Source organism: Phodopus roborovskii, unplaced genomic scaffold (genome assembly GCF_943737965.1).
Source record: "Phodopus roborovskii unplaced genomic scaffold, PHOROB, whole genome shotgun sequence".
NCBI lineage: Eukaryota > Metazoa > Chordata > Mammalia > Rodentia > Cricetidae > Phodopus > Phodopus roborovskii.
This window is the reverse complement of record NW_026126469.1, coordinates 34,719,360-34,736,968: the sequence shown is the minus strand read 5'-3', so window position 1 is coordinate 34,736,968 and position 17,609 is coordinate 34,719,360. Positions and strand designations below refer to the sequence as shown.

The following is a 17,609-nucleotide window of genomic DNA, read 5'->3' as shown; positions in this document are numbered from 1 at the left end:
TGTCACACAGTATTAGTTTAACTATAAGAGAAAACATCCAACCCTGATGATAATTACACCTGATGGCATTCCTTAGTTTAAAAAAAAAAAAAATCCTTCCAATTCAATCATTATCCCAATCTATTGTGGAAGTGACATTCAACAAGCCAGTAGATTTGATGATACCTCTGAGTATGTATGCACTTGTGTGTGTGTGTGTGCGCGTGTGCGTGTGTGTGTGTGTGTGTGTGTGTGCATATTAAAAGTTAATTTGCTTAGGAGTTCAAAGGGTTTGTTATCCTTCAGGAAAATTTCCTAGTTTTTATTACTCATTTTGGGGGGTGGGGAGCTTGGTTTTTGAAAAAATAGAAGGCGTAAAATATAAACAAATAAAATAAAAAAATCAGTAACACATACACAAAACAAAAGCAGAATCACTCACGCTGGTCTATGCAGAGTTTCCCAACATTATACCTTCTTTATAAACTTAAAAAACAACTCCCCCCCCAAAAAAAAGCCTGTATCATGGCAATTCAAAAGGTTCATATAGAAATCTTTAAGGTCCTAGAAGTAAAGTATGAAAGAACAGCATATTTATGATGATCTGATAATAAAAAGAGAAATGTGTATGTGGTACCACAACCATCCATATATTTCCCATATAACTGCTTTCTTAAAGCTGTATATCCTTAAAAATGACAGGAATGCATTCTTGATGGGACAGGAGAGTGGTGGAGTGATGCCCACAAAAAAAGGAGAGGGCAATGGCAATAGCAGGGAATCTTAGTTATAGTAAAAATTTAATGAGCAACAGCTTGGCAGGAACTGGATTTAGCTATTAACATATAACTTTGAAATCTGGATTCAGTATTAAGGTTAAGAAAAAGACATACAAATAAAATGGAAAGTGAACAAGTGTAAAAGATTAAAAAGGAGGAAAAAAATCTAGAATTCAGAACAAAAGGCAACAATCAATTTTGTTTTACATTAAATAATTGACAATGAATTACTCTAAATTAGTAATATACAAATATTTCAAAGGTACTCTATGTTTCATCATTTTTTTTTTGATGCTGAAATATGTCTGCTCTATATAGTTAGAGTGCCATAAAATGATGGCTTTGGCCTGAGTAACAAGAATGAAGGGATGTCTATTTCTTAGGCTTGAGGTAAACTACAAACTAGGAGTCATTAGCCTCACTATCTGTTCCATGCTCAGGCAGAATTTGGGTTTTGAATTTATTTGCAAGTCGAACAAATTGTCTCATACTTACAAGCCTTCTCTGCTACCGTCAATCAGGGCTTGGAATAGAGGCTTGTTATGAGGTATGGTCTGCAGGATATTGCCGTCCCCAGTCACATAGCCAATGGCCCACTGTCCCAGCCGGGTGCAGCTTAACCGGAAAATGTAGCTAGGGAACATGACAAAAAGATCTTCACTCACATTCAAAAGACATGACAACCACTAAACAATTTGTTACTCCTTTGTCTCCTGCAGAATCGTTTAGAATTCCGGATAGAAATTTCTACCCTTTTCCTCAATTTAACTCTACTGTGCCTCACTGTTATCAATCTGTGAAAGAAACACTGATAATAATTCTTGTTCATTTAAGTATCTCCAGAGCTCTATTGAAAATAAATGAGGCTGGAAACTACCAAGAGATTTATTACCACCACCCTTGGGGATGTGTGGAAACATGGCTGTTATGATGTAGTTGCGACATAAATCATCCTTGGAGAAGGATAAAATGAAGTAAATAGCTAAATAATTAATTTATCCACCACAGAAGCTGAACCAGGAATTCAATATATTTCTTTACCAGTTGGGCATTAAAATTTGGTCATAGATTTATTTAATGTTTTCTTGCAAGCATTCTATGATTCATCTTTAAGCAAATCTCAGAAGAGCTGAACTCTATCAATTACAAACTTGATAAACTCATAGCTGCTCCACACCTGCCAGTCAAATGCTTTTTTCCATAAGCAGCAGATGTAATTTAAATACATCAAATGAGTGATAAATCTCTTAAATTAATTTCCAATAAAAGGAAATACTGATGTGGCCTTAACTTCATCATCATTTATTAATCATTTCAGTACATTATTCCTCTTTATAGGACTGTATACCCCTCCTCCTTGTAATCATGATATTAGTATTTGGAGTGTATAGTCAGTTAATCAATCAGACCAAAAATAAGTTATCTTAAGCCACTAGATATTAATTTGTTACATGAATGCATAACATAAGGGGCAAAAAAGTAAGAATTTTTTTTCATATTTTAATTATTGATAGAGTGCATTAAAAAAACCTCATAAACTATAGTTGAGCAAACAGGATGATTTGCCACTATATTTAGTAACCTCATATGCTTAGTAGCACAATGACATTTCATTTATCAAGAAAACTAGGCTTATGAAAGGAGGAATTGTTGAAAGAACTGTCAAAAAGGGTGTTTTCAAATTAGTCTAAACAGATTCCCTTGGGAGACCCTAATTATAATATACCAACCTTTAAATTATTGATATTATTAATCAATATCATAAAAATAATTCTTCTCATTTCAGACTAATGGTTGTATTAGTTTTCAAATAATATACAGCAATTATCATTTTGAAGGTCACATGTTACTTTAAGAAATGTATATAATGAGTGGGAGAAGTAACTCAGCAGTTAAGGGCATTTGCTTTTCTTGAAAAGGACTCAGGTTTGGTTCTCAGCACACACACCAAGTAGTAGTTTTACACCACCTGTAATTCCAATCCCAGGATACGTGCTGCCCTCTCTGGCCTCTAAGGGTACCTGTATGCACATGGTGCATACACATACATTCAGTAAATAAACCTTTCCAAAGCATCTTATTCAGAAATGTATACAATAAATGTAGAAGTAAATAATATATATATATATATATATAGAATAAAATGTAGAAATCTCAGAGATTGTAGGCACCATGTATTTGAGAAAACATGTACACTTTGACATTGAATTGAACACATATCTATAAAAATTGAGTGGTTAATATTTTAAAAGTAATTACCTATTTATGCATCTTGTATACTTGCAAAATTGTCAAGTTTTAAGAAACTTCTTTTTCTCTGGACTGCCTTACGATGGTGTTTCTAAAATCAGGCATTACAGAGGAGATTCAAGGAGTCCACACAACGTGTGCTGTTACTAATAATTTGTGAGATCCACATATAGCTATTAAGAACAATTTATTCCTCACAGGTAAATTTTGGCTTCCATTTTATTTGTTCAACAGCTTTAAATCATTTGCTCCTGACCCTTCTGTGACTAGCTAGCTAGCTCTGCCTTCCTTAGGCAGAAGTAAATTCACACTTTCAGATTTAGCACCTTATACTCCAAAACAGCATGATTAATATAATGAGATATATCTGTTTCATTTTCACAGGGTGGCTCACAATTAAAAGTCGTTCTTGAGCCTAAAAGTCACTCAAGAGATTAATTCCTTAGATTCTCAATTCTTTGGAGGGGTGCTGGGAACCAAACACAGAACCTGGTACATACTAGACAGTCTTTCAAAGAAGGTAGCTCATGTTTGATTGGTTGTGATACAGGCAAAGCACTTCTAAAGGAACTCAAATATCCTTGGAATGGATTTAAATGTTTTATTTACTGTGAAACCAGAGGACAAAAAATACTTTCTAAAAGAAAGGGCCGTTTAGATAGATATTTCACAAAGCAAGTAATCATCTGTTTATAAGGAGATTCTCTGAAAAGATTTTAAATATCCAAATCCCACCCCCTCATACTACAGTTACTACATAGTGCTGGCTTCATGAATTATTATGAGGAGTGAACCCTGGATGAAGCAAAAATAATTCATCTATTCTTTGGGTGATATACAGATTACCTGACCTGTGTGACTCGGTCAGAACAGTTACCTCCCTAGAAGCTTCAATAGGACCCACTTGTGTTTTGTATAACTAGTTCCTTTGAATATGCCATCTTAAATGCTTAAAAACATGAAGCACTTTATCACCAGAGAAGGAACTAGAACTCTAGACTCTGACTTAAGAAGACGGTGTTGAAGGCCAACTAAGCACAAGTGTCCTATGTCATTTTAAACCTATCTAAGAAGAGGGAGACTTAAATAAAAACAAAGTTCTCCCATAAATTGCAACAACCTAGTGATACAGTGACAAAATTACTAAAATGTACAGAATTCCAAGGCAGGCTGTAATGCCAATAACATTCTACCCAGGTCTGCTGTGGCTTAGATGTCACTGCCCAAAGGCCTCTTGTGTCCTAACACAGATGCGCACATGAGCTGGGGAAAGACAGGTTTCTATTCTTTTATTTGCCATAGTGATGGGTGCTTTCTTGACCAATGCCAGAAGAACTGACTAGACACCAAGACCTCTGACAGTCACATTCAGATTAGTCATCTGAAAAGCAAAACTTAAATGTTGAGGCTCTAAAGAAGTGGGTCATGCTAAATTTCAAGGGCATGGGATTGAATTAGAATATAACCATGACCTTATATACTGTTAGGTAATTTATGTGCCTATTTAAATATACTTATACATTAGTCTACACTTAGTCATAGAAATCCCCTGAAATTACTCAAAACTGTCTTAAAACAATGCACAGAAAACTAAACTAACTGAATTTTATCTTCAACACAATACTTGAGTGGTCAACATACATACCTAAGTTTAAACTGGAAGATTCTATACATAAAACCACTAATATGAAAACATCCCACACTGATTTGAGGAGAATCAAGCATTGCATAATCTTTAAATTTATTAATATCACTTTCTACTTAACAACAATATTAAAAGTGTATATCAACTTTAAAGGTTCAATCAAAGCGCAGCCCTTTCAGTCTACCAGCTTTCCCATGCCTGTAAGGCCACGGCCAGTTTTCGTAAGAGTGAACCACAGGGAGTTTTCTCTTTAAGCATAACATCCACTAATATTGCTAGAGTCTTACCTTCCGGGCTTGGTGCTATATTTCTGTAGTCGTGCTTTAACTTCATCATAAGTGAGAAATGCCATATACCCCGGATGTGTCACAGCTAAGAAATTCCAATTCCGTAAAATAGAGCCCCAGGGCTAAACACATAAATAAATGGAAAGAGATTACACACACACACAAAAAAAAAAAAAAAAAAAAAAAAATACACACCAATGACACTGTTTCACACACTTTGAGAAAGAAAAATCTCCTTCATATTTTTAAGTTGATACGGCTTATGAGCATTAGGTCAATTTTTGTTAAATAATAGCAAACAGGCAATAGCTTGTTTTGTTTTACAGAAATGTGTTGAGACAAAGAAAAAAAAAGCCATGTTTCTCAGGAATATAATAGAGGGCAAAAGGAAAACTAAGTGTTCCTTACACAGTATATCCCCAGTAGAGAAGATATGATCACTACAAAATGGAAAATGTGACCAACTGGTTTGAGAGTTTGATCCCCAGTCACCGTTCTGTACTCTCTGCTGTCACTTTGACTTTTCTGTAGCCCACTGCCTTATCTACTACTCTTAAATATAAAACCCTGTCCAATCTTAGAGCCTTTGGATTTGCTGAATCTCAATCACTCACCCCAACATCCACCCTTTTCTTTCCTCCATTAGGCCCTTTTAGACCCTCCTACTTAAAGCTGATATCGCTTGCCATAGTCCTCATCGTTCCCATTTTTTTTTTTTTTATTGCAGCTTCTTGCTCAGATGCCTCATTTAATAGGAAACCATGATACTAAAGTTAAGTAGTTAAGTGTTCTCGAAAAGGTTGCACAATAACCACAAAGCCATGTAAGGCTAAGCTGCATTCCTGTGCAGATCAGGCCTGGATCCCAGTCACTCAAGCAGCTTAAGATATATAGTAATCAGGGGGTTATAATTCCATATAGACAGGGTTACCTTAGAGGGGGCTGTTCTTTTCAAGAGTCCAGTCCTCACACTAGCTTTATCCTAGCTCTGCTAAAAACCTGGGAAAGGTTTAGGGTTTGAAAACAAAAAGAAAACTTTTCACAAAAACATGTGTTTCATATCAATCGCTCTTAATCTAATTAGGTGTCTCTCCAGGTATCGGGGCACAAGAAAAAAAGGCAATAACAGGCAACTTTGCTGCAGGGTGTGGATGAATCATTCCTGCAGTACTTTCAAGACTGAAGTTACATTTATTCCAAAGAATTGGCAGCATGCTCCATCTGTTCTGCCAGATTCTTCACTCACATCATCTACATGGAGGAAAAAAAAAAAAAATCTGTGTTTCAAGTCACCGACTTCAAGCTGCTGAAACCGGCATCTCAGACTTGATTACTGTAGCAGAGTTCAGACTTCCATTTGTTTTGAAACTTGTACTTGTTCTTCATTGTGAAGCAAGTTTCCAATGTGTAAGGCAGAATTATGCAAGGACCCTGTGTCCCTACCAACGGGGATAACAAGAAAGAATGATTTGGGACTAAAGAACTTTTTAGCCTTTTTGACTTAACAAGAGAAGTCTTTAGGGAATTTCCTCACCACACTGACACATCTAATTGGGTAATAAAGGAGGAATGAGAAGACTAGCAACATAGATAGCGGCTCTGCACTTGAAAACTACGGCAAGTTTTTAATTTTCTTCTTAAGGCTTGGCTGAAATTGCATAAAACAATTCTTGGAAAAAATATCAGCATATGTCAGAAAGGCAATGGAGAAATTACTGCCATGCTAGACATTTTGGTTTTCGTTTTATTGTTTTGCTCCACCATCCAAGAAGGACAAGGCAAAGGGGAATACAAAATACTGGAGCTGATTCCATTAACATCCACACACATTCTTGAAACATGTTATAATCTAAAACTTTAAAGAGAACCAATTAACAGATCAAAATACAACTAAAAAACACGATGAAATTGAAGGTTAAAGCCATCCCCAGAGACATTAAGCCAGAAGGGCAGCTTCTTGTTGCAGAAATATTTATGTGACAGGATGAGTCTGTGCTGTTGTGCACACTAGTAATCCAGAGGTCAGAACCCTACTCCCATCCCCGGCTTAAAGAAAGAAAAAACAAATACGTTGGAGAAAATAATTCTTTAATTATTTTTGTAACTCATTTGTCTAGGATTTAAGGACATCTCCCCCCCCCCCCCCCCCAATCACTGGGATGCTATTAACCAGCAACAGAATATACTGAGGAGAATGCAACAGATGAACCAACTTAATGCTGGAGGAGGGGCCGGGCTGTTCTACTCAGATACTCTCTGGAAACCTTGCTATCACTGATGGCTTCCTTCCTCTTAGATGCTTTCTAGTCTACTACTGCTTGATGGTCTAGTCGACTAGAATGTTCTCCCAAATATTCCTCTGCCACCCTTCCCCCATGGACATTTTCATGTAAAGTTCTAGGACTCAGGCTTTTCCAGCAGCAGAGGAAATAGGAAGCGAAACCAAGTAGCAGGTTTGGAAAAGGAACAGGAGGAAAATGTCCAAGTATCCATTGCATGACTCTCGTATCTTCCTATCCCCACCTCTCTCTTTGACAGGAAGAGGAAAAGCAGACAGACAAGGGCAGAAGAAGGAAGAGGAAGTGGAAGAAGACCACAGCACAGCCACTTCCTCCCCAGGTTCACCAGCTGTTGTTTAAGTTCCACGTGGACTTAGGATGGGGGCTGCAAGGAAGGACAGGTCTGGTAGTCTTATGATTCCTGCAACCTTCTCCCTTCACCTCTTGGTTTCTCCTCACTGCTTCCTAAGTAGCCACGCTGCTCTCGACTTTAGACTGCAAACTCCAAGAGTACCTCATGGACCTTCAGATGGTACACAAAACACTATGCCCCATTATTTGCTAAAGAACTACCATTTTTAAGTTACAATAAAACAGACGCTTATGCACTTAGAGCACTAAAAACCTTACATTCCTATAAAGACCATGGAAATACTAAGTTTTGATAATAGCGAATTTAAGAAAACTATTACTTAACTTTTAATTGCATTTAAAAATAAAGATCAGTAAAAATGAAAACATCACAAAGCCAATTTCTTCATATTTGAAGCCATATGTGTGATGAGTATAGTTGAAGTATTAAATGGTAAATACAGAAACCGGAAAAATGAAGAATCTCAGATATTGCAGGATTAATCAGGTTGTTTGGAAACAATTCCTAATAACCTGACCAGGTAAAAGGTCATCAAGGCTGTCTTCTGTCAAATAATCCTTTTGTACTTTGTAAAGATGTTTTGCTCTCATTGGTTTAATAAGGATCTAACTGGCCAATAGTTAGGCAGAAAGATGTAGACATGAGAGCCAGACTGAGAGAATGCTGGGAAGGAGGAGGGCAAAATCATCTACAGCAATGACTCCTGGGGGTTTTGACTGAGGTTATATTAAATCTATAGATCAATTTAAGGAGAAGTGACAGCCTTATAATACTGAGTCTGGCAGCTTGCTGGAAAGTTATATCTCCTTAGGACTGCTATTTCTGACTCTGTTTCATGTTTTCAGATACCATTGTGCCATATAGAATTTTAGAGTTTTAGGTTCTAGTCCAGGTTTGTAATAATCTTTCCAGAAATGATGAAAATGTTTAACATTGGACTCTTAATACCAGTAACTAAATAAAAACTAGTTTTTATTTATATATAACAATGTGCCATGAACACATTTACATGGTAAATATCAGTCTGTGCAATTGCAGTTGCTGAAATACAGACTAATAGTCTGTCATTACACAGGAACTTATTTGCTTTTGGTTTTGAGGCCATTAAACACTGCAGCACTGTCTTAAAGAGACAGGTAGGTGAGGCTTCACACTCCACACCCAGTGCTTTTTTAAGACCAATGTGTCTTAGACGGAATCTCAAGGAAGCAGACTGTCCTGGTGTACAGGCTTTGAACCGTGTTACGCAGAGGAAGCAGGAGATGAATTTGTCTTGCTGAAAAAGGTGCCACCACATCGTACAGCATAGGCGAGAAATATGGGTTAACCTAAGCTATAGGAGCTAGCAGGTAACAAGGCCAAGCTATTGACTAAATATTATAACTAATGGTGAGCTGGCTGGTAGGACAAAACCATGTCTACAGCTGTCACATTATCTATGCTTTTACTTTCTCACACCCCTATGAATATGCAGATAGGCAAACCTCGGAATATTTAGGCTGCTTGGCTATCTTTAAGTATAACTCTATATCAGACAATGTATGCAGAGCAGTGTGGGTAGAGGAGGTAAGCATATAACCAAAATGAAACTGCCTACATACTTATAATATACAACTGAGATCTTAGTGCTCTTAATGTCTACTCTAAAAAGGCACGCCCCCCCCCACACACACACCACAAATAACTACAACAATAAACAAAGAGTTGGGGAAGCTATGTTTAACAGTGAAAATTACAGAAGATTTCTACATCAAAGGTAAAGAATCAAAACATCATTTAGAATATTTGGCTTCCACTGAAAATGAAGCCTTTGTTCTGCCAAACAATGAGAAATCTTTAACACAGAAGCAAGTTATACAGTTAATGCCTAGTGCTGGGTAACAATATTCCTCTGAAAACCTTCTTACAATGTTTTAAAAGTAACGGCTCTAATTATATTATAAAAATAATTTAAAGAGGGCTTACAACAGACATCAGGAAAATAACCACTAAGCCATTAGAAAATTTGAAATAAGCAAGCCCATACTTCCTATAGTATTTTATTAAATTTTTTTATCCCACATATAATGTAGAGCTATAATTTCTAAATTGTGATAAAGTAAAATCCACCATAACTCTGTTGTTGGCCAGAGTCTGTTTATCTCCTGATAATGAGTTATGTTAAGTTGATCCTATGCAGTGATTTCTAACTAAATGAGTTAGTCATCTCGACTTTGCAGCTAGCACTAAAGTCACAAATCATACAGCATAGGGAAAAAAATGAAGCTGGTGTCACACTCTAACATTTTATTTAACAATATCACTTTCAGAACATGATCTATTCAAGATTAAAATGATATTTTCAGAACACAATTAAGCTTGATGTCTAGCCAATCTTATCACATTTACTGTAATTATAAGTAGAATTGTAAACATATTGAAAGGATGATTTCATGTTGTAAGTCTTGAATTGAAACCAATAAATAATATACATTTCAGTGGCAAAGCCAAATTCAAAACACGATTTTTATTTTTTTGCATTTAGAGGAATTCTGTTTATATATTTACAATAAGCAAAGAAGCAAAAAAAATATTGTTTCAGTATTATGCCACTTGTTTGTGAATATCTATGTAAAATAATTATGAATGTCATAAAGCAACAAAAAAAAAAACCCACAAATTTATCACTGGACAAAGCAGAAAGAAAAACAAAATTTTGATTAGAGTTCTTAAATGAATATTGATAAAGTTGTGAAAGAATATCAAATAGGCACTAAAAAATATGCTGATGAAGAATATCTGTTGGGATGGAAAAATATTTGTTACAACTTGTTGAAAGAGAAAAGCAATTTGTAAAGTGGTGTGAGACCACAGTACACTATACATAGCTCACTGAACTATTCATAGCTTTACCCTTTATCTTCTGATCCAAAAACTGCCGTTGCCAAATACATGGGATCCAACTCTGGCTAACACCCACCTATAATGGTTTCAATATATCAGCCACTGGACTTAAAAATGAGCAAAGTGAAAAAAGTTAAAGAAGGAGTTTAAAATAATTCCTTTCCTGAACCACTAATACTGGCAAGCAAACTACCAGGATCACATGACCTGATATACCAAGCTTGTACATGGGACACACTAAAACTTGGAGGAATGACCAGTGGCTACCAAGTATGTTCTTGTCCATATGCTTTTGTACATTGCATGCAGGTGACAAAAAGAATCATACACAGAGCTAGAGGAAAGAAAGGGATAGATAGACAAAGTAAGTGTATATCTTACCTGAAATAGCCTGGTAAAAATATCAAATTCAAAAACTGAGATATAATCATTGCAAGTTAAATCAATGGTCGATTTCAGAGCCATTGCTTCCAGGCCAGAGCTAATCTGATGGACCTCATGCAGGCACTGTCTGAAGACTTTCCATGGTACAATGGTTCTGGGCAAAGGAAAAAAGATGAGTTAATGATTCAAGTGTCAATGAAAATGGATCTTCTAGTGAAAAAACAGAAATAAACTATAACATTAATAGTATTATACTTGAGCCAGGTGGTGGTGATGTATGCCTTTAATCCCAGCACTTAGGAGACAGAGGCAGGCGGATCTCTGTGAGGTCAAGGCCAGCCTGGTCTACAAAGCGAGTTCCAGAACAGCCGGGACTGTTAAAGGGAAACTGTCGTGGAAAAAAAAAAAAAAAAAAAAAAAAAACCACACACAAACACACACAGTTGAAAATATTGTGCATAATTCAGGCTCCGTGTAAGGTGTTCACATACAACAAGAATCTTGGTTTTTTATTCAGTTCATAGACATCAAGATGTATCTCAAAGCATATCAGAGGGTAAAAGTATGAGGTGTCATCATCTCTTCCTTTGTATACTCAAGGCAGTTTAACTATGGACCAATCACCTACCACGTCTCAGACACATGCTTTTTGTGGAGAAGACACATGCTCTCTTACCTACCATATGAATACAACTTGAAAACTTCTTTTGTAAGTGCAACTATCTTGTAGGAATTTGTTTATTCAGTATCTAGCAGTTGCTAAATTTCATTATTTATCATATAGCAACAATTTTTTTTAATGTACTGTCATGCCTCAGAACATTGGAGGACTTCAGAAGGGATTCAGAAAAGGTCTGTCTCTCATTCCTCAAACAGCAATTTCCACTACTCACCCACCCTCCTTTCCACCATGAAAATCTGTAACATCCATTATCTGTTCCTTAGCAACCTTTTCCTCCTTTCACAATGCCAAATTCCTATTCATGAATAGATGGAAGTTAGAAACTATTCATATTTTAAACATTTATATTTCGGTCTCAAAACAGGATACAAGAGCTATATGCATGCTTCAGAAAGACAGCACATATTTAAATCTTGGGCTTTTCTTTATCATTGTCTCCAGAGAAAATAAGCAGAAATTAGGTAAAATTTCCCTGGGTTCGCTCAATACCAATTTTCTCAATGAAGATCTCATACAGATACAACTTGAATATTCTGAATTATTATCATTATCTACAGCAGTCAAATGGTAGCACAGATTAAGTCACTTAAAGGGTTTATTGTCACAGAGAATCTGAAACCTAAGTGATTCTTGTGGCTCTGGGTGGGGCCCAAAAATGAATAATTTTGACGAGTTCCTAAATGGTGTTGACTGTGCCTGTCACTCGGAGCCATTGTGGGGCACAGCTACCTAAATGGCAATGCCATTGGAGGCCCTTAACTGTGGAAGGGCTCGGCACCACCTCTGGTCTTGAGCACCATATATTTTGGAGGTAGGATGTATACAACTCATAGGAAATGAGAAAAGAGAAAACCCTACTGACTGAACACTTGGAAAGAATGGGAAGATTACAGGAATGTGTGTGAGAAGTAGCAGAAAAACAAATGACAGACCTACAAGACAGTGAAATTACAGCAATGCTTAGGCCTGGTGCGCCATTAAAGAAGACAACTACAACATTTAATACCTCAAAAGACTTTTCTCTATGTCTGAAAAAAACAGGAAACCACAGAGAACTGAAGGGAGACACCACATCAGATGCCATTTAAGAGAAACACACGTCAGACTCTGATGAAGGTTAACAAACTGTTGCTGTCTTAAAAGAACAAGGAAAAATTCTAGTAGTATCAGGAAGCTATTGATTTATAGAGAAGTGTAGTGATACAGTTAGGCCAGCTGCAGTACAGTGACCATGAAAGTGATACCTAAGACGAACATATTCCTATTCCAAATTAAAGATTCCAATACTTACCGGACACAAAGAACAAAACTCATATATAACAAAGGGAAAATGGTTGATCAAAGACTACTGATTACAGAGTGATATAAATAGAACGTTTTTCTGCAAAAGCACAACATTGTTCTACTTAAAAAGCATAAACTAAATAAACTGGCTGAATGGAAAAGTTCAGTCTTATGTGTATGTAAAGTATAAAAGTCAAAACAAAATGGCACTGATAAACGTTTTATATATGTTACCCTAAGATTATCACTATCCAATACTTACAATCTTAAATATCTCATGATTTTCCAGAGGGGAAAACTATATATAAAATATAGCTACTTCTAACTTTTGATGTAACCTACAACTGCAGAGCAGTAATTTTCAACATAAAAAGGAGACGTTTTCCTAATAGTTATGGCATAAGATTTGATCATAGTTCATTTATGATAAACCCTAAAGCCCCAAAGTACATATTCATTAGAACCTTAATTAAAGCTGATAAAGAAGACTTAGAAACCAGAGCATCATTTGGCTATTTTATCACCCAGAATCATTACTGTATTTCCCCCACTTCTGTGTGCTCAGAGGAGACTAAGTGTAGGGGTGGGAGGAGGAGCAGGGCAGGCAGGCTATATGAGGGAAGATCAGAAGTAGAGTGCAAAGATGCCTTTAAAAGCAAGAAAAGAATACTGTGTTTTCAAATTCTTGCACCCTGGCTTTCTTCACAAAGACGAGCATCAAAGGCCATGAGATCAAGCAAGGGGCAGGACATATTGATGGCAAGATGTTTCACTGATATGTGCACATTTGGGTGTCTTGGCAATGACCATAGGCAAAGACAGGGAAGAGAGTGGCATAAAGGGGCAAATGTGAGCTTCGGTATCTCATCACACTAGAAAATTTAATCTGCTCTGTTTGTCGCTTGTCATTCATTATAAATCTCATTAGCTGCAGTCAGAACATCCAGAAAGTATACTGGAATTGTTTTCATTTTATTACATGTATTTACCTCTGTGCTATGCATGAGAGAGATAGAGATAGATAGATAGATAGTGTGTGTGGGGGGGTAGGGGTTCTGAAGACACACTGTCATAATCTGTTCTTTCCTTCCACAGTATTGGTCATGGGGATTAAATTTGGGTGATCATCTTTGCCATTAAGTGCCTTTGTCCACAGTCATCTTACCATCTTAACAGAACAAACACAAGTGATGCTCAATGTACAAGACAAGTAGGAATCCAGACCATTGCTTCCAAAATACACTCTCAGAATCTTTAGAATCTCAGTTAAGCTTGAGAGCTGAGATTCCTTCACAACTGACCATTGTTTACCTGCAATACAGAAATCTCTTAAGGGCTTACAAAAGGGGAAAGTCGCTTCATGGAATGCCCTAAGAGAAAGCAATATGCTAAATAAGGCCTTGATATCATTCTGTTATTAGATGCTATACCTTAAATCTATATATCAAAAAGTAACTATTATTTAAAGATGAGTAATGAATTAGATCAATTTGATGCAACAGGAAAGGGGGTCAGTGGGTCAAAGGTCAAGGGACAACTCAAGTCATCTTCGTTCTTATTTGTGTAAGAGGAAACGTGTCAGTCTAATGTGAAAGCCTTGAAATTTTAAGATATAAAGGATGAACATTAGGAAATCAATAGAAAAAAAAAGGAAGACAAAACAATTTCATGAAGTATCTAGCTCATACAAGGCTATGTGTTTTATGTGCAGCACTTGAGGGGAAATTTCACATAACAAAGGTGTGACTATGAGCAAGGGTGATGGTGTCTGGAAACAGGAAATAGCATACACATGTGGTAAGAGGAGAATTTACACAGCATTTCTAGAGGGCAAACTGGTAACAGGGTTCAAAGGCTGTACATCAGAAGTCTGCTTCCATGAGATTCTGTCTAAGAAACAGTGGTCTTAAAAAGGTGCTTGGTGTGTAGTGTAAGACCTACCAGTAAGACCCTACTGCAGCACCTCTCTCTAAGACAGTGCTGCAGTATGTAATGGCTCCATAGCAAAAGCAAGTAAGTTCATGTTAATCAGTCTGTATTTCAGCAACTGCAATTGCACAGACTGATACTTACCATGTAAATGTGTTCATGGCACATTATTATATATATAAATAAAAACTAGTTTTGTATTTAGTTACTGGTATTAAGAGTCCAATGTTAAACATTACAAATCTGGACTAGAACCTAAAACTCTAAAATTCCACATGACACAATGGTATCTGAAAACATGAAACACTGGGCTGTGGGGAGTTAACAGAGAACACAGTCAGCACACATGCACAGAGTCAGAAATAGCAAAGTCCTAAGGAGATATAACCTTCCAGCAGGCTGCCAGTCTCAGTATTATAAGGCTGTCACTTCTCCTTAAATTGATCTATAGATTTAATATAACCTCAGTCAAAACCCCCAGGAGGCATTGCTGCAGTGGAAACAAACAGATTCTAAACCTCACGGCAAAACGCCAATAACCAAGATTAAATAAAACAATCTTCAAGAGAAGACAGGCAAGCTTGTATCCTTCACATTATCACAGTGGCGATGAGACGGACAGACAAGCAAATGGCAAAACTGCTATTTAAGAAACAAACAAACAAAAATACATAGCCGCTCTCTATAGAACATCAAGGGTTTGTAAAATGTGATTTTAAAAAGATGTTTTTCATAGATCCTGGTGGGTACAAGTGGGGAAGGAACTGAATCTTGCCCATTAGACACTAGTACACCTTTAGAAAAATCAACTTGAGGTATTTTAAAGCTAACTATGAAACAAAGTTTTCTTAGAAGAGACAGAGCATTATCTGCACACATTTGGGGCAGGCATAAAATTTAAACAGAACCCAAAACATTCAAGCATAAAGTAAATGATGAATTGGTGGAGGGTGTGTTCATGAAGAAGACACTATAAACACAATTAAAAGGGAGCAACATAGTAAGATGTTGAATAAACATACAATGATAGGCTCAACCTCATCGGTCATCAGAGAAAACAAAATCAAAGTATGATAAAATTCCATTCTCCTCAAAAGATATTAAAAAGATAAATGACATTAGAAAGCACTGGAGATGTGCAGCAAGGTGAACCACTCCATGGCCAGAAGTGACTAGAAGTGCTTCAGGGAATGCTAAGGAGCCTGCTAAAGATGGAGGTCTGAACTCAAATACAACCATCAGAAACGCACAAATACTTCCTGCAAGTGTGGACTCCGAGCAACAGAGGGGCAGCTGATATGCTCATACCTTCTTCAGAATGTAATGATAATGTTGTGTTCACTTCATGAAAATCCATTACCTAACAGTATGCATGTTTCTATCCATGAACATTAAACCTGAATTATAGGTTGAATTCTTAAAATGGTATATTAAAATCACCACTGAATATCAAAAGAGAACACTGGAGCAGACAATACAGTATTTAAGAATAAAACTCAAGGAAATCAAGACTTGTTGTTTATCAGTTTTGCCATTGTGGCAGTAGTTTATAAACATTGATTCTGGTTCACTCATTTGTAGTGTCATTTTGGCTTTAAATAGATAATCTGTCCTACCTGTATTAGCCCATTTCTTATTTTAACGTTTCTGTTGAATTTTTCAGCACATTCACCTTACCAAACAGACATTCAGTGTTAGCACTTCTAAATTGAAGCTAGCTTTGTGCAGACTGTAAGAGGGTGTTCAGAAGTTGTCTGGTACGTTTGATTTTACTTTTTTTTTTTCATTATGGAGGCAGAATATTAGAACTCTGATTCCTACGTCTGCTGACACTTTTGTAAATAGTTATTACTTAAATCCAATCTTTTTGTAATGACTGCATTTCTTGAAGAATATGAAAATAGATTCTTATCAGGCTCTCATTGCTCTGCTGCTCCATCAATAAGGGAAAACCAATTGTTTTCCAGAAAGAGCACATCAGAAGGACTGTGGTCAAATAGATGCCTCGGGACTACTCATATTTCACAGGACATAACCATGGTTACTAGAGATGTTCATAGTTAGATCTAATCACTTCTCAACTTCCACAGGAAAGTCACAGACAGCATTTGTGATATGTATTCTTCCTATACAAACAAGCCCGTGACACTCAATAGAGTGGACCATTACTTTTTGCCAGTCTGATATCTATATTCAGAAATCTACATTTGCAGAAATCAGGAAATACTTTCACAATAAAATCATTCAGGTAGCTTTTGCTCTCACAGCCTATACTCACTCCTGTTTTTTATAGTGGGGAGGACTTTTTCCTTTATTAATAAGAAGTCTCCTTCAATGACCTTCTGGACATTTTGACTCTCCTAGAAACACATGCCCTGATCCTTTTTGCAATGTAGCTCTTGCTGACCTCTGTGGCTGAACCTGCCTGCTTTCTTGGATCCTAACTTAAAAGGTATGATTCTGTCTTCCTCTTCTTCAGTTTCCTACTCGTGGCAACTGCTGAGATTTTTAGCTTGCCTGCTCTATTCTTTTTCTTTCAAACTCTAATAAAATGTTCATCATGCTTCCAAGTCAATTTTTCAATTGTTTTTATTAACCAGGAGAATAAGAATTCACTAAAGACAATTCTAAATCAACACTGTGACACTCATATTTATTTTTGAAATATGGTTATTAGTACAAAGGACTAGGCAGAGAGGCTGCAAATACACCACTTATTAAAATGCATTAAAATTCCTGGTATAATTTTTCCATTTCCTAACCATGGACCACAGAGCAGCAAACTCTAGTCTTAAGACACTGAGTGTTTGTTCATGTCTTCCTAAAGTACAACTGGTCTTCATTATATTTCCTCA

At 36.5% G+C, this 17,609-nt stretch overlaps 1 protein-coding gene across 7 annotated transcripts in view; it reads right to left on the bottom strand.

Annotated features, from left to right (window-relative positions):
* The window catches only part of Cblb (Cbl proto-oncogene B), a 173,249-nt gene that overhangs the window by 65,533 nt on the left and 90,107 nt on the right, over positions 1-17,609 (bottom strand). For all 7 annotated transcript variants that reach the window (XM_051191606.1, XM_051191601.1, XM_051191605.1 and 4 more), the window contains exons 5-7: positions 10,857-11,013; positions 4,941-5,062; positions 1,254-1,391 (exon numbers count right to left, since the gene is read on the bottom strand). In XM_051191606.1, the coding sequence (XP_051047563.1) occupies positions 1,254-1,391; positions 4,941-5,062; positions 10,857-11,013 (417 nt within the window). The remainder of the gene's footprint in view (positions 1-1,253; positions 1,392-4,940; positions 5,063-10,856; positions 11,014-17,609) is intronic.